Consider the following 26,033-nt stretch of genomic DNA (forward strand, 5'->3'; position numbering starts at 1 on the left):
TGCATTATCTATGCCCAACAAGTCAAATTTCGTTATTTGTTATCCTTCCAGATGCTACAATTTCAATGGTCAGCAGTGTACAACCGTAGAAGGGAAAATAACCTTTACCATACACATCGCTAAATGTAAATGGGAACGGTACAGTATATCATGTTGTGTTACGAGTTTTCTGCTCACCAGAGCTCCTTTTGCCTGTGCGGTAGTGATCTTTTGCGCCTAATGCATATTGTGCTCTGTGCTGCCAGACTTTTGTTCGTTATCCTTTATCTTATGCAGAAATGATGTATTACAAAGCTGTATCAATTCTTGATACGAGTTAGATGCGTGTAGACTTGGGCAATGCCATCTTGATTATTTAAACATTATATCGAGATTTATAGATATAACTGAAGATACCAATAAATGTCTAAACTGGCTTATGGTGAGAGCTATCTCCCTATTATAGTGTCCGCGTAGTTATTCTTAGATACGAATATATGTTTTTTGTTCTTTCACAATAAAAATTTTGTGACATGGTTCACATTGGCAGTTAATGGTGCAACGGTGTCGAGAGTGTGCTCTCGGTGACGTATTTTATAGTACTACTTCTACTATTTCGAAATTTTATCCACGCCAATCATTACCTGCACAACCGAGAGCGAGCGTTGCACTACCCTCTGCTATATGCCAGCAACTCAAAGGACACATAATTTACTTAAAAAAGTAACAGCAACTCAAAGGACACATGATTTACTTAAAAAAGTAATGTTCTTTCACAGGAAGGGGAGAAGTGTGCAGCCATTAAAAATGTTGACAGTTTACCCAGTGACTAGGTGGCTGTAACACAATGGTTCGCAACCTTTATGATTCCATTACCCCTGAGTTAATCAGATATTAGGAAGTACATCGCCCCGTCCCCTCATCGCGCGCGGTTGCGCCCCCCCCCCCCCCCCCCCCCACCACACACACGCTTGCGCTTGCAATGGAAAAGAATTTTCTCCAAAAACTTTTATTTTTAAAACGGTGAAAGATACACTACTGGCCATTAAAATTGCTACACCACGAAGATGACGTGAGACAGACGCAAAATTTAACCGACAGGAATAAGATGCTGTGATATGCAAATGATTAGCTTTTCACAGCATTCACACAAGGTTGGCGCCGATGGCGACACCTACAACGTGCTGACATGAGGAAAGTTTCCAACCGATTTCTCATACACAAACAGCAGTTGACCGGCGTTGCCTGGTGAAACGTTGTTGTGATGCCTCGTGTAAGGAGGAGAAATGCGTACCTTCACGTTTCCGACTTTGATAAAAGTCGGATTGTAGCCTATCGCGATTGCGGTTTATCGTATCGCGACACTGCTGCTCGCATTGGTCGAGATCCAATGACTGTTAGCAGAATATGGAATCGGTGGGTTCAGGAGGGTAATACGGAACGCCGTGCTGGATCCCAACGGCCTCGTATCACTAGCAGTCGAGATGACAGGCATCTTATCCGCATGGCTGTAACGGATATTGCAGCCACGTCTCGATCCCTGAGTGAACAGATGGGGACGTTTGCAAGACAACAACCATCTGCACGAACAGTTCGACGACGTTTGCAGCAGCATGGACTATCGGCTCGGAGACCATGGCTGCGGTTACCCTTGACGCTGCATCACAGACAGGAGAGCCTGCGATGGTGTACTCAGCGACGGACCTGGGTGCACGAATGGCAAAACGTCATTTTTTCGGATGAATCCAGGTTCTGTTTACAGCATCATGATGGTCGCATCCGTGTTTGGCGACATCGCGGTAAACGAACACTGGAAGCATGTATTCGTCATCGCCATACTGGCGTATCACCCGGCGTGATGGTATGGGGTGCCATTGGTTACACGTCTCGGTCACCTCTTGTTCGCACTGACGGCACTTTGAACAGTGGACGTTACATTTCAGATGTGTTACGACCCGTGGCTCTACCCTTCATTCGATCCCCGCGAAGCCCTACATTTCAGCAGGATAATGCACGACCGCATGTTGCAGGTCCTGTACGAGCCTTTCTAGATACAGAAAATGTTCGACTGCTGCCCTGGCTACCGAGCGAGGTGGCGCAGTGGTTAGCACACTGGACTCGCATTCGGGAGGACGACGGTTCAATCCCGTCTCCGGCCATCCTGATTTACGTTTTCCGTGATTTTCCTAAATCGTTTCAGGCAAATGCCGGGATGGTTCCTTTGAAAGGGCACGGCCGATTTCCTTCCCAATCCTTCCCTAACCCGAGCTTGCGCTCCGTCTCTAATGACCTCGTTGTCGACGGGACGTTAAACACTACCCACCACCACCACCACCATAGCTCAAGCACAATAGAATGCCCTGGCTAGCACATTCTCCAGATCTCTCGCCGATTGAAAACGTCTGATCAATGGTGGCCGAGCAACTGGCTCGTCACAATACGCCAGTCAGTACCCTTGATGAACTGTGGTATCGTGTTGAAGCTGCATGGGCAGCTGTACCTGTACACGCCATCCAAACTCTGTTTGACTCAATGCCCAAGCTTATCAAGGCCGTTATTACGGCCAGAGATGGTTGTTCTGGGTGCTGATTTCTCAGGATCTATGCACCCAAATTGCGTGAAAATGTAATCACATGTTAGTTCTAGTATAATATATTTGTCCAATGAGAACTCGTTTATCCTCTGCATTTCTCCTTGGTGTAGCAATTTTAATGGCCGGTAGTGTAAATGATATTTAATGTCTGTAGGTGTTTTATTAAACCAAGAATTAATAAGTCAATGAGACATTCTGTACTGCCCATTTCTTATTTGTTTCTTAGAACGATAAAGCAATTAATCCACAAATTGCACCTCCATTTAAAATCAACCAAAAATGTGGGCACTGTACCTATAGTTTGTAAATCACTTCAGTGCTGGACTCCTTACTTCAGAACTGACAGAAGCTGGAAGACTTCATGCTGACAATGCTTTGTGTCTCTGACCAATGCCAATAACAACAACAACAATAATAGTTATAATAATATTGTCTAGGCTCAACGGAAATGTAGCAGCCATTACTTAGTTACTGTTGTGTTGTATGTCATTTAGCTCGTCTGCCTGTTGTGAAGTTAAGAATAGTCAATTTCTGGGGCATTGCGAGAATTCCGAGAAGGCCCTTTCAAGAGTTATTGGAGCATATTTGACGTATATGTCTTACTTTTACGTCACAGATGCAAAGTACAAAGTATATGTATAATGATGGACTTGGTGAGAAAGATGCTGCTCATAGGTTCATTTTACAAGCTGCAACCACCACATTGTCTCGCGCATTAATGCTAGTATTTGAAAAAATGTTATTATTGATAAAAATAAGAAATGAGTCATATGAAAGATAGATAACAGTAATGGTATTTAAAAAAAATAATTTCGTTTCGTGACCGAAACACAATCCAGCTTTTTTGTTTTTACCCTTCAGAGAATTTCATTTTAGCTCTCAGGGGATAATTATCCCCACGTTGGAAATCACTGCTCTAACACAATATATTTTTTATATAAAAATTAAAACTATAGCTCCTAGACAACTCCATTGGTTCCACAGAATTACGCCTTAACAATTGACACTGGTAAAGCAGTGTGTGTGTGTGTGTGTGTGTGTGTGTGTGTGTGTGTGTGTGTGTGTGCGTGTGTGTGTGTGTGTGTTTTCGGCAAACAGAATTAAGTTCATTTATGATAATCATAGGATAAAGGAAAACACATGTGGCCACTGAACTTTAAAGATGTCTCTGACGTGCTCACGTGGTAATATACACACATCAAATCATAACGAATTGTCGTACCAAAGCAACAAACTACATTCAGGTAACACTATCCCTCTTGTCCATTCAGTCTTCCCTTCAAGAGTCGTAAACAGGAATACATGTGTTTCGAAGGAATATAAGATTTTTCTCTGCCAAATACTCTCTGGTTTTGTTGATTTAAGCAATAAATCGTGCGTCTACAATGTTTATTGAGTTATTGCGGAAGACTGTTTCCAGCTTTTCTTTATTTAAGCTCCGGCTTTTTCTTATGCCGTCTGCTGGATATAGAACAGAGCCAATAGTCCTGCTCAGAAAGAAGCACCACGTCGCTTGCCTCCCCCTTCTCCACGGCTGGGCAGCATTAACTTTCAGCTTTACAAGCTCTCCGCTACCTCTGTTGTCACCATTACTTTCAGCTGCAGGGACCTCGGTTTAGGTACGTGGTCCTCTTCGTGCTTTTCCAGTATCGAAATCTACGAAGTGGTCCCTGGCCTGATTCCTTTCCATCGCAGAGTCGTCGCCGATAATATCTTCCGACATACTACACTATAATAATAGATCTACTTTGGGCATACAAACCAGCTTAGGAATTGGCCCATATAAATTCTTAATTGCGGTCGACAGAATTTTATACCATTCCACACAAACTGAGAAATGATATACTCCACGGCGAAAAAAGACATTCTTAAAATACGAAGACTGTGAACATCAGGGACGTCTGAAAGCTACTCTGTTTGGCAATTTTCTTTAGTAGGCTGATTTTGAGCTTAGCAGCTTCTATGTCATTTGACAGGACGACGATGTCGTCGGCGAAAGATTTTTTTATAGTTTAACACACGCTTGCAGAGTTTATAGAGAGGGAGGAGATAAAACTGCGAGTGGAGACGAGTCGTCATGCATCGTTAGCTTGGGAGCCCATATTGGTCTACTGATACAGACCGGTGCACATGTGTTAGAACTGTTGGCTAGCACAGGAACTAGAACTCTGCATAGGCGCCGCTAATTTTGGAACGTTAATGTTAACAAATGCATCGCGAATTTATTAGCTGATTCACCGCCGCTGATGTCACCGCAAGTTGAGGACGGTGCCGCCTGCATTCTGGACATCGTGAAAGTGCCATGTACAGCACTATAAAGGGAATTCCGTCTTCATGCAACTTTTCATCCTTGTTAGGTTAACCGTTGGTTTTTCCAACAACCTCAAGAAGTTTCGGAAGGAAGAAAGGTAAAATATTAAGGTTTAACAATCCTCCGCCGACGAGGTCGTTAGAGACGGAGCACAAGTTCAGATCGTTTTTTTAAGATAAGGAAGGAAATCGGCCGTGTCCTTTGAAAGCAACCATCCCGGCATTTGCCTGGAGCGACTTAAGGAAACCATTGAAAATCTAAATCTGGATGGCCCTAGGCGGATTTGAACCGCCGACCTCCCGAATGAGAGTCCAATGCGCTAAGCGCTGCCCTACCTCGCTCGGTCACGAACTTTCCGCATTTGTTACAGCATAATCCAGGGAATCCACTTCTCTTTCTTTTCATTTCTTAGATTAACAATGGTTAATAATGATGACCGTGGAACTGACTACATTGCATCCGGTAGGAACAGACGCTAAGTTTTGAATACTTTGTTTTTGGAAATGATTTCCAGCACTATCTTTGGGTAGTGAGGGGTAATGTATTTGGGCATGTTTTGAATATACCAGTACTTCTATCATAGTTCTGGCTAATTATTACGCTAGTTTGTAAAAACCTTTTGCTCCCCTTCCTTATGATGAGCATTTTTCCCAGCTACGTTGCGGTTTTTTTCTGTTGCGGCGTGAAGAAACGAAACTATAGAAAACTATTGCGGGGGGTATTTTGTCAGGGTATTACGGTGAAAGCGGCTGCCCGCTTGTGTTCAATAACGTCCAGGGTAGGCTGATAGGGATGAAAAGCCACTGACCACCACCAACAACACCTCACCACCTCAGACATTCACATTCACGAAGGACCCACATTTATTCAATTTTGTGTATCCCATATCAATAGCTGATTACTTTCTTCGTTCACATTATTCTCAACGTCAGGCATGTGCCTGAAAAGAAGAAATTTCGTTAGTAACTGAAGTGCTTCTGCCAAGTAAGGATAAAATGGTAAATATTGATGGAACATTTAGAACAAATATAATACAAGACCACGATTATCGCGGAGTGGTACAAAATTCGCTGCGTTCAGGGTTCATATCCAATATACAAACGCAGGTTGCGTAGCCAAAGAAAGAATAAAGATTCAAACACTTCAGTGTACAAATGTAGGCATAGCCGACCAACTTTTTGTGCCTGATAATAATTAAGCTCGGGCGTACAGCATACAGGATCTAATTAAAGTAAAATAAATTAAATGTCTTATGGCACTGCTGTTTCGCAAATCCCACAGAGTGGGTGCAGCCGCATTATTGTAAGGATCATTTTCTTAAATTTTTCCCTGTTCCTATTGTGTTAGCTCCAACCAAGTTTGATCGATTTTACGGCAAAATCTACAAATTTTGTCAATATACAGGAACATAATGGAAGCTATACTCCGAAGAAAGAAGCCTTGAAATGAACATGGTTTATTTTAACCAAGAAATAAATACACCAGGATCTGACAATTGAATTAAGAGTAAAACGCAATTTGGATAAAAAGAATTGCAGGAAACATAGAAAGAGACTAGATAGCAAACGTATTTCAGTAAAAAATTATACTTTTTACAAAGAGATCTAAGAACAAAATTTTAAAAAATTAGTGCAAAACGATTACGGAAGGAATAGCAAAACGATTACGGAAGGAATAGCAATACCCTAGTTCTGATAAGGAAACATGCATGAATATTAAATGGAGTCACAAACAGGTAGCTTTTAGCAATAGAATTACGTCTTCAATCTGAGAAACCTCTTTCTCAGCACTTTCCATGAATTTTGTTTTCAAACTACTTAGCTTTTCTTTACTCATTTTCTTTTGAGGACTTTTCAGTTGCCGTTTCCTCTTTTACTGTTTCCCTGTACCTACCACGTTCATTTCGGAAGCTATGCACTAACTATTTTGTGATAGTATTAACTGCTTTCTGATAGTTACAGATACAACACCCCTTGTGACCTTGATTGCATCATGAACAGCACGAACGGCTGAGAGCGGGACTTCAGACAAATTTTTTACCAAAACAGGGTTGTCAGGGAAATCTCTTTCAGGCTGCAATTGCTGTGTAGGAGACTGAAAGCAGCCTTGAAAAATCTCTTCGCATTATCTTGACCCTAATGACCATCATCCAGAACTGATTGATGCAAACACGATCCCTATCAAATTCTTTAAGGATCTCCTTTACCGACACGATTTCTACTACATTTTGGAACTCATCGGCAATGCCGCCAGCCTCATGACCACCAAAGCGATTTAAGGAGTGATATGTGTCAAGGCTACGCCTTAGTGTCTTTTCTCATGGTCAGCGTTAACTGCCACTTCTGGGTCTAAACATGGAATGCTCTTCGTAACGGAATGTGCCAGGGCCAGTTCATCTAGAATTTTGGATACCATACTCCTCATTAATGTAAGGCACTCATTCCCGAATGCTAAGATATCTTTCTCCGACATGTCATACTGACCAAGACCTTTTATGGTTTTATGCTTGATGTCCACTTTCTGAGGTTGCAACTAATTAATATTGTCATTCAGATCTATTTTGAAGCTAATCTGTTTCTACAAACTTCTCATTAAGTCTCTGACCACAGAATGGACGGACGTGTAGAGAAATGGAGGTAAGGGAGCATCTGACTGAAATTTAGTCAGAAACTACTCAACCTGAATAGCCACAGTCTCGAAAAAGGCGAGGTTAGCTATCAGGATCTCGTCCCTCAAAGACACACTCTCTCTCTCTCTCTCTCTCTCTCTCTCTCTCTCTCTCTCTCTCTCTCACACACACACACACACACACACACACACACACACACACACACTACTTTGTAGTTATGACTCTTAGGGCTGCAGTAGTGGCCTCATTTTTCAATTTTACCTACTCTGTTTCTACTTCGTTTACACTTTTTAAATATCTCTTAATATTTGCTGAGGCCAGACTGACATCACTCTACTCTCAACACAACAAACAGTGCAAAACATCTGCGGGAAAACAAATGTGCTTGTAATCTTGTCGAAATCAGGTTGATGGGAAGGAACCTTTTTTTAAATAGATTACATAAATCTCTTAGAAGCTGATCAAGATTCCAACCAGCGCTAGTACAACTTGTTCCGAAGTTCAAAATCACGGGGACCTATCTCTTAGAAGCTGATCAAGATTCCAACCAGCGCTAGTACAACTTGTTCCGAAATTCAAAATCACGGGGACCTCTGGATTACCCCGACTCTGAGCTTGCTTTTAGCTCTCTTAACAATGCCTTATTAACATTAGGGACATACGTGGACACCTGAGCAACTTGCCATTCCGGATTTACCTTAGACTGGGTTGCACCTGCCTTAATCCAACTAAATCTTTTTCAGCACTTTTTGTCAAAGATACTGAAGTGAGATACCTGCTCGAAACCTGGCTCAACGCACTGTTCCAAAAATGTAGAAACAGATCAAACTCAATCACTACCATGTCAGAGGCAGCAACAATATCAAGCAGTTTAGTAAAAAACAGCTCCAGTCCGAGCACAATGCTACAATTTACTTTCGACTTTTAAAGCTGTATTTTGGAGGCAATGTTACTGTCTGGGGACACATCTGGTAAGAGATTAACAAAGCTGCCAATGTCCCGTGAAGATAGGTGTCTCACAGCAGACAACAGAGACAAATGGATCTCTGCCTTCGTCACGGCATCCTTCTGCATGTAACCTAGCAGCACTGGCTGTCAGATACAAGTTCCTGCAGTAGGTGCATGATGCGATTGGCTAGGGGTAGGACCTCGTTGCTCGGACATAAGCATAACTACATGATGCACTCCCTGCCTGCGTCACAGCATACTAAAAATACACCGAGGCTAATTAGAAATACTACATTTCTAAACTGAAACTGTTAATTTCTCGCGACCTGCACTTCTTTCTTTCTTATGATCAACTTCCATCCCACTGCCTCACCTACATCTCTCACCAACTGCATCTAAAGAAAGGCAACAATTATTCAAAGTAGTTCATGTTAACTAAGAGCCACAGCAGCATCAGAAACATTAGCAGGAGAGGATAGAAATGACGCGAAGGGTCGCCTCCCCCCCCCCTCCATTCCCCCCTCCACAGGTCCCTGCTCCAGCTACCTGCTCTCACAGTTACCGCTCACTCTCTAGGCATCTACGTTGCACTGTTCCCGCTCCAGGCTTCAGCTCAATGTCAAGTAAACCAACAAACGCATGAAAAAGTCCAGTGAATGCTTGTAAGAGTTCTAATGGTTCAAATGGCTCTGAGCACTATGGGACTTAACATCTGTGGTCATCAGTCCCCTAGAACTGAGAACTACTTAAACTCAAATAACCTAAGGACAGCACACACATCCATGCCCCAGGCAGGATTCGAACCTGCGACCGTAGCAGCCGCGCGGTTCCGGACTGCGCGCCTAGAACCGCTAGACCACCGCGGCCGGCTGTAAGAGTTCTAATTACACTATTATATGCTTACCACTTAACAGCTATTATCACTCTTATTTGTATACAATGCAATCAGATCGATGGCTGTTGGCATGTACAACAGTAATTTTCCGGTATACGTCGAAAATAATGTACTGCACGCAAACATATCACGCCATAGTATTCCTGGTTCAAAATAAATGGATTCGAATAGGTTGGCTCTGAGCACTATGGGACTTAACGCCTGAGGTCATCAGTGCCCTAGAACTTAGAACTACTTCAACCTAACTAACCTAAGGACATCACACACATCCATGCCCGAGGCAGGATTCGAACCTGTGACCGTAGCGGTCGCTCGGTTCCATACTGTAGCGCGTAGAACAGCTCGGCCACTCCAGCCAGCTTCGAATAGGCCACAATCTCCTAAAAGCACGCATCTTCGTAATTACACAGTGTTAGCAAACAAGGAAATACTAGCATTTCTAAAAAGATCCTTGCTGGTCACAACGCGCCACAAACGCAAGAATCAATGGCACAACAAGAAGCTAGATTAATACGGCTACGCTGCAGCGATAGGCGTGCAAGCCATTCCTATATCAACAACAAACCTCAGCACAGCTTGTCTAGCTGCTGCATTGGACTGAGCGAGGGGAGGGGCTGGCGGATAGAGGGCTGTCGCAAAGCATCGAGCTGAGGGTGAACAGTTTTTAGGCAAAATGCTTCAATTCCCTGAGTTTCCCTGTTTTCCGGACGCTAGACGCCCTGGCTTTTACTCCGCGCACATCCGCCTCTTTCCGTGTAGGTTATTGAGGGTTGTGTCGTATGTGTATATGTGGAGTGTAGTTGAATGTAATTGATGCGTGTATGATGCAGTGTTACATTTTGTACTGAAGGGTGATGGTGATGGTGATGATGATGATGATGAGAAGGGAGAATGTGAAATCCGGTGTCGGCGCACTGACTACTACTTACGAGTAGTACAATGGGGACCGCCGAGCTTAACGTCCCCAACGTACGGGTGGATCACCATCAACAGCGTCACAAGCCCTCACTTCATGAGACAATGCGGAGAGGTCTGAAATACAATCCAGGACACTGGCGCAAAGACTGTTGATCAGGAACTTTAGGGCATCAGCTCTCCTAACCTTGCCGACTAAATACGGAAGCGAAAAATTTTCCTTCGCCAGGATTCGAACCGCCTTTCCTCAGAACCGAGTGCCATCACACAGGCGTGCGTTAGTAACCTTTTTTTTTTTTGCATTTTGTTCGTTATTGTTCGTTGTATTTGGTCATAGCGGATGACACATGACATCCGTTGAAGTTCGTTGTTGATCCTTTCACTCAGTTTTTTTATTACAGAGGCCAGACACCTCTCTGGCCGAACACGCTGAGTTACCGTGCCGGCACAACCTCCTCAGCTATGTAGGCGGGTAGGATCTCATCAAGCGTTGCTTACTAGACACGGTGAAACTACTTCTATGAGAGCAACATGTGGAAAAGATAGATATCTCCTTCTAAAAACACAGTCAGAAATAGTATCGAGGACATGAGTTTGGTTGGACATATTACTAAACGAAATAAGATCTAGTCATTTCTTTGCACTGCAGTTAGGGAAATCGACCGACGCTGCATCTTATTCTCAGCTGTTAGTTTGTGTTCGATACATTTAAAAAGTGACTGCTTGAAAGTAGAATACCTGTTCTCGGAATCACTGGACATTACTACACACGGCGAATATGCTTTCCGGTAAATGAAAAATTGAGGTTCGTAGGTGTGTGCACAGAAGTATCATCTTCCATGATGGGCACTCGCTCCGGATTCCATACATTGGTGAAAGAAGTTGTCCAAATGCAACGTTCGGTCACTGCCTTATACACTCCTGGAAATTGAAATCAGAACACCGTGAATTCATTGTCCCAGGAAGGGGAAACTTTATTGACACATTCCTGGGGTCAGATACATCACATGATCACACTGACAGAACCACAGGCAACAGAGCATGCACAATGTCGGCACTAGTACAGTGTATATCCACCTTTCGCAGCAATGCAGGCTGCTATTCTCCCATGGAGACGATCGTAGAGATGCTGGATGTAGTCCTGTGGAACGGCTTGCCATGCCATTTCCACCTGGCGCCTCAGTTGGACCAGCGTTCGTGCTGGACGTGCAGACCGCGTGAGACGACGCTTCATCCAGTCCCAAACATGCTCAATGGGGGACAGATCCGGAGATCTTGCTGGCCAGGGTAGTTGACTTACACCTTCTAGAGCACGTTGGGTGGCACGGGATACATGCGGACGTGCATTGTCCTGTTGGAACAGCAAGTTCCCTTGCCGGTCTAGGAATGGTAGAACGATGGGTTCGATGACGGTTTGGATGTACCGTGCACTATTCAGTGTCCCCTCGACGATCACCAGTGGTGTACGGCCAGTGTAGGAGATCGCTCCCCACACCATGATGCCGGGTGTTGGCCCTGTGAGCCTCGGTCGTATGCAGTCCTGATTGTGGCGCTCACCTGCACGGCGCCAAACACGCATACGACCATCATTGGCACCAAGGCAGAAGCGACTCTCATCGCTGAAGACGACACGTCTCCATTCGTCCCTCCATTCACGCCTGTCGCGACACCACTGGAGGCGGGCTGCACGATGTTGGGGCGTGAGCGGAAGACGGCCTAACGGTGTGCGGGACCGTAGCCCAGCTTCATGGAGACGGTTGCGAATGGTCCTCGCCGATACCCCAGGAGCAACAGTGTCCCTAATTTGCTGGGAAGTGGCGGTGCGGTCCCCTACGGCACTGCGTAGGATCCTACGGTCTTGGCGTGCATCCGTGCGTCGCTGCGGTCCGGTCCCAGGTCGACGGGCACGTGCACCTTCCGCCGACCACTGGCGACAACATCCATGTACTGTGGAGACCTCACACCCCACGTGTTGAGCACAATTCGGCGGTACGTCCACCCGGCCTCCCGCATGCCCAGTATACGCCCTCGCTCAAAGTCCGTCAACTGCACGTACGGTTCACGTCCACGCTGTCGCGGCATGCTACCAGTGTTAAAGACTGCGATGGAGCTCCGTATGCCACGGCAAACTGGCTGACACTGACGGCGGCGGTGCACAAATGCTGCGCAGCTAGCGCCATTCGACGGCCAACACCGCGGTTCCTGGTGTGTCCGCTGTGCCGTGCGTGTGATCATTGCTTGTACAGCCCTCTCGCAGTGTCCGGAGCAAGTATGGTGGGTCTGACACACCGGTGTCAATGTGTTCTTATTTCCATTTCCAGGAGTGTACATCGTTATGCTTTGGCAGAGAAAACACTTCCATCTGATTTGTTGAGTTTACTCTCTCACCTAGTGAAGATTGTAAACCACATCCGAGGTAGTGCAACGACACAAGAATTCTCAAAGAGATTGGAGCCAAATTCGATGTGCGCTATTTCCACACAGAAGTACAATGGCTATAACGTGGCAAGGTGTTGCACTCAGTGCTCGAGCTTCGGCAAGAAACTGCTTTGTTAATGGATTGGATGAGGGCAGAAAAAGAGAAAATAATTGATAAAGTATTATTTTCAAAGCAGTATATGTTGCAAGTATCTTTGTAGAAATAAATACGCTTAACCTCGGCTTCCAAAGAAGTATGGTGAATATTTTGACAGCGCAAGATAAAATTACCAGCTTTGTTCGCAGATTGTTGTTTTACCAACGCAGGGATGAAGCTCAACACATTTAGAAGTTCCGAGACCTGATAGTGATGGTTGAGGCCAAAAGTGAAAAATGCTCATTCGCACACGAAATAAGTCATCATCGGTCCCTAGGCTTACACACTACTTAATCTAACTCAAACTAACCTACGCTAAGGACAACACACACACCCATGCCCCAGGGAGGACTCGAACCTCCGACGGCGGGAGCCGCGCAAACCGTGGCAAGGCGCCCTTAGACAACGCGAACCTTGGCAAGGTGCCGTAGACCACACGGCTCTGCGCTTATAACCGGTAATAAATTCTGTAAGTAACTATTTTCCTGAACTATCGACAAGTAAGTTTCTGTGTTTTAAGACCGTTTTGATTGAATGAAGGAATATTTTCAGAAAGTGAATTTCAAGCCAAAGCAGAATATCCTGGTCTGCGAGGAGACAGCATGGAAAATAGATTTCTCTAAAACAGAAGTAGCAACATTTACAGAAAGATTGGCGACGAGTACCCATTACTTAAGAATACTGATTCCATTCGCCACAAGCTACAGGTGTGAAGTTGGGTTTACGACTAATGTGACAATGAAAACAAAAGCAATGAACTTGGAACACGTTCTACGATGTGCACTGTCCGAGTCCAAAGTGAATAAATAAAAGATTGTTAGAAATACACAGTACCAACCACCTCATTGACTTTCGTTGATTATTAGTTTAACCCTTTCAGGACTGAATTTTTTTCTGGAGGAGGGAAATTTTTTATGCTCGAATGCTCTTACGTGATTTTTAATGATTTTAGATGCAATATGTACGGTATACATGTATGTACCCGTTTTCAAAATATACTTTGTACACTTCGCTTCTTTTGACGGACTAATATAATTAATTTTGAAACATTCACTGTTGGGTGTGATTTTTAAAATTTCCCCGGCCAATTGAACGTTCAAACAAATTTCGGGCTTGCATGATATTTCAAGTGGACACCTGCCAGTCATTTTCAAGTGAGCCATCGTAGACTGACGAAGACTTGCTCCGTTCCACCCTACTTACAAGGGAACCTCCCCATCGCACCCACCTCAAATTTAGTTATAAGTTGGCACAGTGGATAGGCTTTGAAAAACTGAACACAGATCAATCGAGAAAACAGGAAGAAGTTGTGTGGAACTATGAAAAAATGCGGAACGAGAGGTCCTTGGTTCAAGTCTTCCCTCGAGTGAAAAGTTTTAATTTTTTTTATTTTCAGACAATTATCAGAGTTCAGGCACTCACACATAATCAACTTCGCTCTCCAAAATTCCAGGACATGTTCAGATTTGCTTGGACATATGCAGGATTTGACGGTCTACCCACGGAAAAATTTGAAAACGTTAAAAACATATGTTTTGAAAGAGCACAGGGAAAACTGTGCTACTGTGAAACTTTTGCATTCATTTGTTGCAGTTTATGTGACAAACTCTTATGTTTTCATCACTTTTTTGGGAGTGATTATCACATCCACAAGAAAACCTAAATCGGGCAAGGCAGAAGAATCTTTTTACCCATTCGCCAAGTGTACAAGTTAGGTCATGTGACGCACATGCCGTCACCAGTGTCGTATAGAATATATCAGACATGTTTTCCTGTGGAGGAATCGGTTGACCTATGACCTTGCGATCAAATGTTTTCTGTTCCCATTGGAGAGGCACGTCCTTTCGTCTACTAATCGCACGGTTTTGCGGTGCGATCGCAAAACATAGACACTAAACTTATTACAGTGAACAGAGACATCAACGAACGAACGGACAGTTCATAACTTTGCGAAAATAAAGAAAGTAAACTTTTCACTCTAGGGAAGACTTGAACTAAGGACCTTTCGTTCCGCAGCTGCTCACGCTAACCACGGGACCATGGCACTCCTGAGCTCACACTATCGTTGACGTTGCTTATCTTCCACATGGACTACTCAGTTTGTATATTTTGCTTATGTTTTTCATAGTTCCACGCAACTTCTTCCTGTTTTCTCGATTGATCTGTGTTCAGTTTTTCAAGGCCTATCCACTGTGCCAACTTATAACTAAATCTGAGGGGGGTGCGATGGGGAGATTCCTTTGTTAGCACGGAACGAGTCTTTCGCGCATGCGTCAAACTTCAAATTGACAGACGGACCTCACTTCCCGGCGGCAGCGACCTCGCTGATGGAACCGCGGAACTCAGCTGCCCTCTGATTAACGCTCGACGCAGCCGTTGGCGCACTCGGTCGCCTTTGATTAGAACGAATCGTGGAGGTGATGGGGTTCCATGCACTGTCCAACTGGCAGCCACTACCACGGTTCATCAGATTTTCCGCCGGGCGTATTTCAACGAATAGGACAGACCACACGCACTGTGAAAGAACGCTGCGCGGCGCTTCAACATTGCAATCACCTTTTGCAACCAAGCAAGTCCGCTATTGACGAACACTGTATTTCCACCTGACATTAAATGGAGTATGACAGAACTGTAATTTTGAGCACAGTAACATCTTTTTGGGACTCCATTATTAAACAATCCGTGGAAATCGGTCATTAAAAGGACACCGTCTTCCTCCTCTGCAATTTGGCAGAGGGGTTGACTGAGAGCCTGACGCAAAGGCTGTCTTCGCTGACAGCCGAACAACTTCACACCGATAGAGGATAATATAAAAATGGTTCAAATGGCCGGCCGATGTGGCCGAGCGGTTCTAGGCGCTTCAGTTGATTCGGTTCAAATGGCTCTGAGCACTATGGGACTTACCTTCTGAGGTAATCAGTCCCCTAGAACTTAGAACTACTTAAACCTAACTAAAGGACATCATACACATCCATGCCCGAGGCAGGATTCGAAGCTGCGACCGTAGCGGTCGCGCAGCTCCAGACTGTGGCGCCTAGAACTGCTCGGCCACTCCAGCCTGCAGGATAATATAGACGAAGAACACACACACAAGCTGTACAACAACGGCTGTCCAATTTCCTTGCTGACGACGCAGGTGATGCCATTGAACCCGTCACTGAGGAGGAAGTAGGCGTCCAACTCGGTTCCATAAACGTCAGGAAGGCCTGCGGCTGTGACCAGGTGGAAGCTCTTACGTTGAAAGAAATGCCACCTGATGAACTGCGGCCTATCACAAATGCCTTCAACTCTGTTTTGTGGACTGGCAACTACCCCTATGCGTGGAAACACGCGGAGGTGGTTGTCATTCCCAAACAAGGCACAGACGCGAGGCTTCCACAAAACTATCGGCCGGTAAGACTGCTCCCTGTTCTTTCTAAAATATTTAATTATAACTTGTATGAAACGGCTCATGGAGCATGTTAATAGGACGCGGCTGATTTCCGCAGAGCAGTTCGGTTTCCGGCACGGCCGCAGCACGTAACTGCTGCGTGTTGTCGAATGAAAGACAGCCCTGTCTGTTTTTGTACAAGCTAAGTTGCTTGTAACTGTTCCCGTATTCCCTCTAAGTGTTGGTTTTATTGACCTAACTGTTGTGCTTGTCCTCTTTGCGTCTGGAGCATTGACGCGTTTATATTCTGCCTATCTCACTGCCGAAGCAGGTCCAGCCACCTGGTGGTCCGTCGTCTGTGCTGCTGGCTTCCCAGTCTTGAAATTTGCCGATTGTCAGACTGCGGCGACGCTTCATAGAACCGTCGAGCAGTCTGTTTTATGCCATACCTAATCATGGGGATGCCCGTTTCCTCATGCAAGGCCCCGGCCGGGTAGTCTCGTGGTAATTGCAAGGCGAGTCGCAGAGTGTGTATCGGCTGCGTTTCCCCACACTGCAGAAGTGTATTCTAGCACTGGTCGGATCAGTGCCAGGTATAGCATAATTCCGCAGTGCGGAGGAAGTGTTGATTCTGGGTTTAATAGGGGATAAAGTACCTTCAAGCGTGCATGCGCTCCCCCCCCCCCCCCTCCTCCGCTCCCCCAAAGACCTCTCGGATATGCAGCTTCCTGGTGAGGTGCCCATCGAGTTACTCCTAGATACTAAGCCGTGCGAGACAAGTGGATGGGTTCTCCCATGAATCACAACGGCTGAAGGTCCATGGGCACTCTACGCCGCGTTATTACGACAGCATGGCTTTTGGTGGAATTGAACTTACGGTGCCATTTCGTGCCTAGGCTCCCAGGGCATCGCATGCTTCCTGTGATCGGCGGCGAAAAATGTCAATCCTTAGGGAACGCGCGAAGAGTGCGGTGTCATCCGTACATAGTGCAAGGGATATCCTGTCCGTGTGCAGTACATCGAATGTATACAGAGGGTACAGCAGGGGGCCGAGAACCGACCCCTGCGGCACTCCCGCACATATAGGCTTACTGGTAGAGATGCCGTCTTCGGCACGGACGTGAAAAGTCCGGTCACGCAGATATGACGCGATGAGTCTGACATGTGGCGTCGAATCCCTGGTGCAAGAAATCTGTAGATGAGATCCTCGTTCAAAATGGCTCAAATGGCTCTGAGCACTATGGGACTTAACATCTTTGGTTATCAGTCCCCTAGAACTTAGAACTACTTAAACCTAACTAACCTAAGGACATCACACACATCCATGCCCTAGGCAGGATTCGAACCTGCGACCGTAGCAGTCGCGCGGTTCCGGACTGAGCGCCTAGAACCGCGAGACCACCGCGGCCGGCCGTGAGATCCTCGTGCCACACGTAGTCAAAGGCCTTGGAGACGTCAGGAAATACCGTCCCTGAGTACTCTCGACGCTCCAGGGCTCCCAAGCCCAACAGGTGGCAGCCCTTGTGCTTGGTGAAAAGACTGAACATGCGCAAACGTGTACATGAGGTTTCCATTGAGGAAAAATATTTCTGTTGCAGCTAATACACGGCAAACATTAATTTACAGAATTGTAGCCAGAGGATCTGAACGGTTTAATACAACACCGGCAAAAACAGATGAGTTTTGTTTGTTGAACGTTACTGATACGTTATGCATTTTCCTGTAATTTTAGATTAAGGAATGTTCAGACAATATTATTTTTCCAATCTTAAACTACAGTTAAATACTGAATTCTGTTGAGGTATTGACTTCTAGCCTATATATTCTCCTTGAGGGGCGGCAATGGTCTCAGAAAACCTGATCAGCACATTTCGAGAATGTTTGCAAGAAACTAGTTGGTTACAAATCGTCTATACAGGGTGGTCCATTGATAGTGACCAGACCAAATATCTCATGAAATAAGCGTCAAACGAAAAAACTACAAAGAACGAAACTCGTCTAGCTTGAAGGGGGAAACCAGATGGCGCTATGGTTGGCCCGCTAGATGGCGCTTCCATTGGTCAAACGGATATCAACTGCGTTTTTTTTAAATAGGAACCCCCATTTTTTATTACATATTCGTGTAGTACGTAAAGAAATATGAATGTTTTAGTTGGACCACTTTTTTCGCTTTGTGATAGATGGCGCTGTAATAGTAACAAACGTATAAGTACGTGGTATCACGTAACATTCTGCCAGTGCGGACGGTATTTGCTTCGTGATACATTACCCGTGTTAAAATGGATCGTTTACCAATTGCGGAAAAGGTCGATATCGTGTTAATGTATGGCTATTGTGATCAAAATGCCCAACGGGCGTGTGCTATGTATGCTGTTCGATATCCTGGACGACATCATCCAAGTGTCCGGACCGTTCGCCGGATAGTTCCGTTATTTAAGGAAACAGGAAGTGTTCAGCCACATGTGAAACGTCAACCACGACCTGCAACAAATGATGAAGCCCAAGTAGGTGTTTTAGCTGCTGTCGCGGCTAATCCGCACATCAGTAACAGACAAATTGCGCGAGAATCGGGAATCTCAAAAATGTCGGTGTTGAGAATGCTACATCAACATCGACTGCATCCGGACCATATTGCTATGCACCAGGAATTGCATGGTGACGACTTTGAACGTCGTGTACAGTTCTGCCACTGGGCACAAGAGAAATTACGGGACGATGACAGATTCTTTGCACGCGTTCTATTTGGCGACGGAGCGTCATTCACCAACAGCGGTAACGTAAACCGGCATAATATGCACGATTGGAAATCTGTCCCGATATAAACGTTGAGCGCTGCGACCATTACTGTCTACTAAACCATAAAGAAACGAACGTCTGCCAACTCCTCAACTGAGTGCACTTCCACTGCACTACACCGGAAACCAAGTCCGTGATGAAGACTAAACAGTTGATCAAGAGCTCAGATGGAACACCAGTCCTTAGCAAAGAAGGGAAAGCTGAAAGGTGGAAGCAGTATATAGACAGTCTGTACAAAGGAGATGAATTTGAAGGAAATGTTATAGAAAGAGAAATGGATGTAGATGAAGATGAGATGGGAGATATGGTACTTCGAGAACAATTTGACGGAGGTCTGAAAGATCTAAGTTGAAAGTAGGTCCCGGGGGTAGCCGACATTCCGTCAAAACTACTGATAGCCTTGGGAGAACCAGTCATGACAAAACTCTTCCATCCGGTATGTAAGACGTGTGATACAGGCGAAATACCCTCAGATTTCAAGAAGAATGTAATAATCCAATTCCAAAGAAAGCAGTTGCTGACAGGTGTGAAAATTACCGAGCTACCAGTTTAATAAGTCATGGTTGCAAAATACTAACACGAATTCTTTACAGAAGAATGGAAACATTGGTAGAAGCTGACCTCGGGGAAACTAGTTTGTTCTGAAGACAGCAAGGGTAAAATACAAGGTGCGATAGGCTATTTAGAACTTGTACAGCAACCAAACGGCAGTTATAAAAGTCGAGGGGTATGAAGTGGAAACAGTGGTTGAGAAGGGATTGAGGCAGGATGGTAGCCCGCCCCCATGTTATTCAATCTGTACACAGAACACGCAGTAAAGGAAATTAAGGAAAAATTTGGAGTAGGAATTAAAGTTCAGGAAGAAAAAATACAAACTTTATGGTTTGCCGACGACATCGCAATTCTGTCTCAGACAGCAAAGAACTTGAAAGATCAGTTAAACGGAATGGACAGTGTCTTGAAAGGAAAATGTAAGATGAACATTGACAAAAACAAAACAAGGATAATGGAATGTAGTCGAATTAAATCAGGGGATGCTAAGGAAAACTGATTAGGAAACGAGACACTTAAAGTAGTAGATGAGTTTTGCTGTTTGGGTAGCAAAATAACTGATGATGGCCGAAATAGAGGGGATATAAAATGTAGCCTGTCAATAGCAAGAAATGCATTTCTGAAGAAGAAAAATCTGTTAACATCGAATATATATTTAAATATTAGGAAGTTTTTTCTGAAGGTATTTGTATGGAGTCTTGCCGTTTATGGAACTGAAGGGTGGACAATCAACAGTTTAGGACAAAAAGAGAATAGAAGCTTTCGAAATGTGGTGCTCCATAAGAATGTTGAAGACTGACTGGGTCGATCACGCAACTATAAAGATGTACTGAATAGAATTGAGGTGACAAGAAGTTTGTGGCATAAATTGGCCAAAAGAAGGGATCGAATAATAGGGCACATTTTGAGTCATCAATGGGTCACCAATTTAGCAGATCCAGAAAAATGTAGGTTGCAGTATTTACCCGGAGATGAAGAAGCTCACACAGGATAGAGTAGCAAGGGCAGCGTCATCAAATTAGCTTTCGGACTGCAGACCACAACTTTCTCTAGGCATTTATCTAGAAGGGCCAACTCTCGTTTTCAAAAATATTTATCCGTTGTCGAGAGACACCCAAAAACTTGTATTTTGGTGTGTACCAAAACCTAGCCCGCGGATTCCGAGACGGCTATTTGCAGCGAATGGTTGTATGTTTTACGATGTACTCCTAAGGTCCCGATCTCGAACAACCTTGATAACTTTCTTCGCTTTTTTTATCCATTTGCAGATAAAGAGGTTCAAAGTATCTACAGGTGCACTTAAATTACGACCGTACAGTCCGGTGTGAGGCAAAAACGAAGTTTATAAAGAGACGTAGCAAGGAGAAATATGCTGTAAAGTGTCCCCGTTATCATGTGGGATACCCTCGTTGTAGTAGTGATGCACATGCAAAATTTTTCTACACGTGAAATCCGGCATAATGTGTAAAACTAGTTTTGCGTTTCTTCCATTTCACCTAACAAGGGAAACTCCTCATTGCACTTCCCTCAGATTTAGTGTTAAGATGAACCAGCGGGTAGCCCATCAAAAACTGAACAAAGATCGGGGATAAACACCGAAAGAAGGTGTACTGAACTGTGAAAAAAGAAGCAAAATAGAAACAGTGAACGTTCCAAGCTCAAGATATGCAACATCAAGAGTTGGCAGAACCAAGGCGTCATCATTATGGACTCACGGTGTTGGACTGCAAAAGGGGATATTCGTATTCCAATCTCTCTCTCTCTTTTTTTGTTTTTCACAAAGTTATTAACTGTCCGTCTGCTCACTGGACACAGACACAAACGTGAATAATACAACGGACAGTCACGTCAATGACAAGACGGACAGTTCATAATTTTGTGGAAGGAAAAAAAAAAAAAAATAATTAATATGGCACGGGGCAGATTTGAACATGGATCTCTCACTTTGCATTTCCAACACCATGACCACATAACCACGATGCCTTGGTTCTGCCGATTCTCTTGGTGTTCCATATCTTGGGTTTGGACCGTTCGCTGTTCCCATTTTGCTTCTTTTTTGACAGTTCAGCACACTTTCTTCCTGTTGTCATGTCCGATCTGTGTTCAGTCTCTGATGGGCTATCCACTAAGCCATCTTACCATTAAATGTGAGGAGGTGCGATGGGGAGTTTCCCTTGTAAGTGAACTATCTGAATTTTACTGACCAATACATTGCTGTTCATATGAGTTACATTTACATGCCATGCTGCAGCAGGGAAATGATAGGAACAGTGGAAAAATGCGTCTACCGGGACACGAAAAATGAGAATATGTTTCTGTTTATTAAAACTCTCTTAATGAAAAATCAGCCGCCTCATTCTATCTTCCTTAGATACTTTAAAAATTTTCCCAAAACTTTAGGCATGAAAACATATTAGCGCTTTTTATGCTCAGAGAGAACAAGACAACGGTGGCAGTGGGAACCAGACGGAAAAGTAATAAATACTGGAAAATAGCAGACAGTGGATGTGTTACATGTGTATTTTAAAACTAGTGTATGTTTAAATTCGTGTCTTAGTTCCACGACACACTTTCATAGTTACATAGTGCGAAACATGCAGAATCACGCTGTATATGCATGTATATTCGAGTTTTTTTTTTGTGTCAAGATGATAATGCTATATCATTTCCGGATGATCCCTGGATGAATACATAAATACTGATGGGGTTAATTTCAGGATCCCTTACAGAGTAGAGTCCGTATGTGAAGGCAACTAATACACAGCTATGATAGATTCTAACAAAAGGGGAAAATCTAATAAGAAATTTAAACACACACACACATCATATACTTGTACGCACGTGGTGAAGGGAGTGGACTGGTGAGCGTACATGGCATGGAAGTATTAACAGAAAGATGACATGAGAATGACAAGAGGTGAGGAAGGGAGAAACAATATATCCAGTTACCATGCCCTGTGATATGGGCAGATTTGGGAAACTGTGTTAAATTCTGTATTTAAATGTGCGATTTACTATTATGTATAAGTACAAGGCAACAGTATGACTTACAATACCTAAAATGTTTACATTTAAGCGATGATTGAAGTATATGTACTTGCTTTCAGTCGTGTACATAAAACTGACTGAGCTGCTTCTTAGAAGCGACGTAATTGGTTACTTAAATGAAAACACATACCAAAGGATTAAACACTGCTATTATGTTCAATTTAAGATATCCATCTCTTCACACGAACAGCGAATTGAGCATTCAATTAGTATTCTGCGAATTGCAATTGACATTCATATCGTAAGGTGAAGTCTGCGAAGTGACTTAAACATCGAGCGCTTGAAAAAATATGTTAAATCGGCAATGTATTAGGTAATATTTAACTTTCTCGTATCATGAACAAAAATTTTCATATTGCTGCTGCATAAATTGGTGAAAACTGCCGTTAAATACGGAGTACACAAAACAATGCAACGTACTTACACAACTGCCATGAACTAATACTATATTTCGAGTTAAACATCGCCGCAAAATTTCAAAACACACTACATAAACAACGTTCCGCACAAACACGCCTCAGTTGCCAAAGGTACTGAAGATATGTACAAATCAAAGATATGGTAAAGACACAAATAAAGGTGGTTTTCAATATCTCTCTTTCGTGCGAAAATCCATAGTTACTAGCCATTAACTATTCTTGCTTTTATTTTCAGAAGTTGGAGAACTGTGGAGAAGTTTCCTTGGCGCAAGACCCCTTACCTCCCATCAGTAACAGATTGTATTTAAAACAACAATGTTTAAATTCTTCAATACTTCTTGCTAATTTAATAAAAAGTTTTTAAATATAGAGCAGAATATCATCGAAATATCCGTAACAGTGAAATGACTATTTATTTGACAAATAGCAATGTTGTGGTACTGAAACAAATGACTATGTCGAAATATTTTTCACTGGATTGTGATACGAGATTCGAGCAGGCTGTGACTTGTGTGTCGTCTGGCTCAGACGTAATGGCTACCATGGAGGGTTCGCTTAGCAAGTGGACAAATGTGATGAAAGGATGGCAATTCAGATGGTTCGTGCTGGATGACAACGCCGGCCTGTTATCTTACTACACCGTAAGTTGTTTGCGTTATTTTTTCGTTACACATATCTGTCATACACTGGAATTTGTTCTTAAGTGCGCATGTCTGTAAACATCAACTGTCATAATTCGTAGATGATGCGTTTATTTGTTAATTGACTAAACAGAATATCGAAATTTAAGTGATTTTCTTAGCGTAGACGACATAGTGGCATTCATATTCGTTTCTGAGAATTGTCGTTAATATTACCGGCGTTGCAAGCCTCTCTTGTCATTGCGCGCTATTCCGAGATCCGCGTTTGTAAACATCAAGGTTTGAGATTCCCAACTGTGATGTATGTGCGTATAAGAATCCCAGAAAATGTTTGCAGATTACGCCAGTTGGGTTTGTAGTCTTGCATTTTCCCTAGTTTACGAGAACTTGCAAATTTTAGTTCCTGATTTCCTAAACATAGGAAAATCTGCGGTACAGCTAGAATACTGACTTCGTGAAAGGAAGTATTTTCAGTAATTGAGTCCTCTCTGTGCAGGTAGTTCATTTTTATGTCTTCTTTTCTTTGATACTTTTTTTAAGTGCAGGAAAAATGATTGACACACATATTGCAAATGCTACGAATAAATTTAAACGCAGGTAACAATTGAGATGTTAGAGAACTACTATGTTTATTCTTTTTCTCACAGTTCAAGTATTTATTCCTTTACTCACCGTTTAATTTTCTTTTATTGCGCTGGGAAGGTTCTAATATCAAGTTCATTTTTTTTCTGAAAATGTGTTACCTCTACTCGAGCCTAGTGTAGCCCGCAAGAAATAGTAATTATTTTCAATTGAGATTTGTAGTCAGCAATTTCTGCAGCTATCAAGCTCAAGAAATTCCACCATAACAAAATTATTTTTCGGATTAATTGTCAATATTCTGCCTTTCTTTTGAATAATCATGCAAAGAGTTTATCTTAGTGTCTTGGTTTAGACTTGATATTGTTTTCTTGGATTGGCAACTAAAAAAATAAGTAGATAAAATAGAAACACAGTATTCTCTACAGGTTTCATGCTATGCAGGAAGAGAGCTAAATTTATCGGTTATTGCTGTGAAGTGATTCATTCAGAGCTCCTATATGTATGAATGTAACAAACTTCAGTTGCAGTATTATGTATTTGTAAATTTCTTATAGGTTTAATATTTGATAAAAGTCAATTAATAAAGAATGTCTGGGTTGCAGTAGTGTCCATTAGTTCCACCATGAGCTCTCACTTAATATATGTTAAGTTTCAAAACTTCTTCAGAGAGATGTTTATTCAGCTTCACTGTCAGGTCATTGCAGTTTATACTGTGATTAGAATTTTTGTTTATCATTGTCATTTTTCTCAGATCCTTACACAAGATATTTTGTTCAATTTCTTGCATGAAAAATTAATACTGCTCTTGTTCATTTGTTGACTTTTTTAAGTGGTTCAGTCTGATGGATTTAACACTATTTAAAAATAGATGGTTGTCCTTTATAAGTGTGTTTCTGTAAGTCGTGTTGAAAATATCTACATATTTTTCCACCAGTCTTTGTCATGATACATTCCTATTATATCTAGTTCAAGCTTTTCTGTGGTGCTTCGCCACAGTTTGGAGACTACCACCTGTGATCCACGTGTTCTGTGTATTAAACAGAGTGGCTCAGTGGTTAAGACATTGGACTCACTCCATCAGTGACTGTCTATGTTGGGTTTTGCCATGTTTTTACAAAATAACTCAATGCAGTTGCTGGGATTGTAGCTTTGATAAGGACATAGCCATCTTCTTTTTGTGTCTCTCCACAATTAAAGATTCTGCTCCATCTCTAATGAGCCCATTAGCAAAAGGGTGTTAAACTTTAATCTTCCTTCCGTGTTAAGTTTGAATTTTTTTATGAGAGTTCATAAATATTGTTTACTTTTCTGGATCTTTACCAGTATCTAATACAGACTGAATAAAGTGAAACACATCAATCCACTTAATAATACTTCTTTATACGTTTATTTTGCATATTACATTAATGGAAGTGCATGCTACAAACGTGCACATATGTTTTGTGAATAACTGTTGTAGGGTGTAGAAACTGTTCTAACCATTTCAAAAACTCAGTAAATAACTAGTCACTGTTTCATGCAAAAAAGTTACCATTGGTTGGATATGGGGAGAAGTAATACATATTGTCTCATTATGTACAGGCTGAGGCAGTGTTTTTAGTGTTTTTTTTAGATGTTGTCAGTTTTGAGTGATTTACAATACAATTGCAACTAAGCAATAAAAATGCCCATTTGTTCACTAGAATTTTTTTTTTCCGTTAAACTAAACAAGATTTCTGAATTATGGTCTGTGTTCACTCAGTTTACTACTGTGTTCTGAACACGTGAGAAGACCTTGCCA

At 43.0% G+C, this 26,033-nt stretch overlaps 2 protein-coding genes across 5 annotated transcripts in view; one reads left to right on the forward strand and one right to left on the reverse strand.

Moving 5' to 3' along the window:
- LOC126262594 (3-hydroxy-3-methylglutaryl-coenzyme A reductase) overlaps positions 1–23,155 on the reverse strand; it is a 436,833-nt gene extending 413,678 nt beyond the window's left edge. Inside the window, exon 1 of one of the 2 annotated variants that reach the window (XM_049959331.1) lies at positions 23,036–23,155. The gene's annotated coding sequence lies outside the window, so the exon portion shown is untranslated. Of the gene's footprint in view, positions 1–23,031 lie in introns of both variants that reach the window. The other variant, XM_049959334.1, reaches the window with a different exon arrangement.
- Positions 23,156–23,518: 363 nt separating this feature from the next.
- Positions 23,519–26,033, forward strand: part of LOC126263658 (oxysterol-binding protein-related protein 9) — a 518,089-nt gene continuing 515,574 nt past the window's right edge. For all 3 annotated transcript variants that reach the window (XM_049960765.1, XM_049960766.1, XM_049960767.1), the window contains exon 1: positions 23,519–23,671. In XM_049960765.1, coding sequence (XP_049816722.1) covers positions 23,564–23,671 — 108 coding nt within the window. In that variant the 5' untranslated portion in view covers positions 23,519–23,563. The remainder of the gene's footprint in view (positions 23,672–26,033) is intronic.

This window comes from Schistocerca nitens, chromosome 6 (assembly GCF_023898315.1).
Source record: "Schistocerca nitens isolate TAMUIC-IGC-003100 chromosome 6, iqSchNite1.1, whole genome shotgun sequence".
NCBI classification, from domain to species: Eukaryota; Metazoa; Arthropoda; class Insecta; order Orthoptera; family Acrididae; genus Schistocerca; species Schistocerca nitens.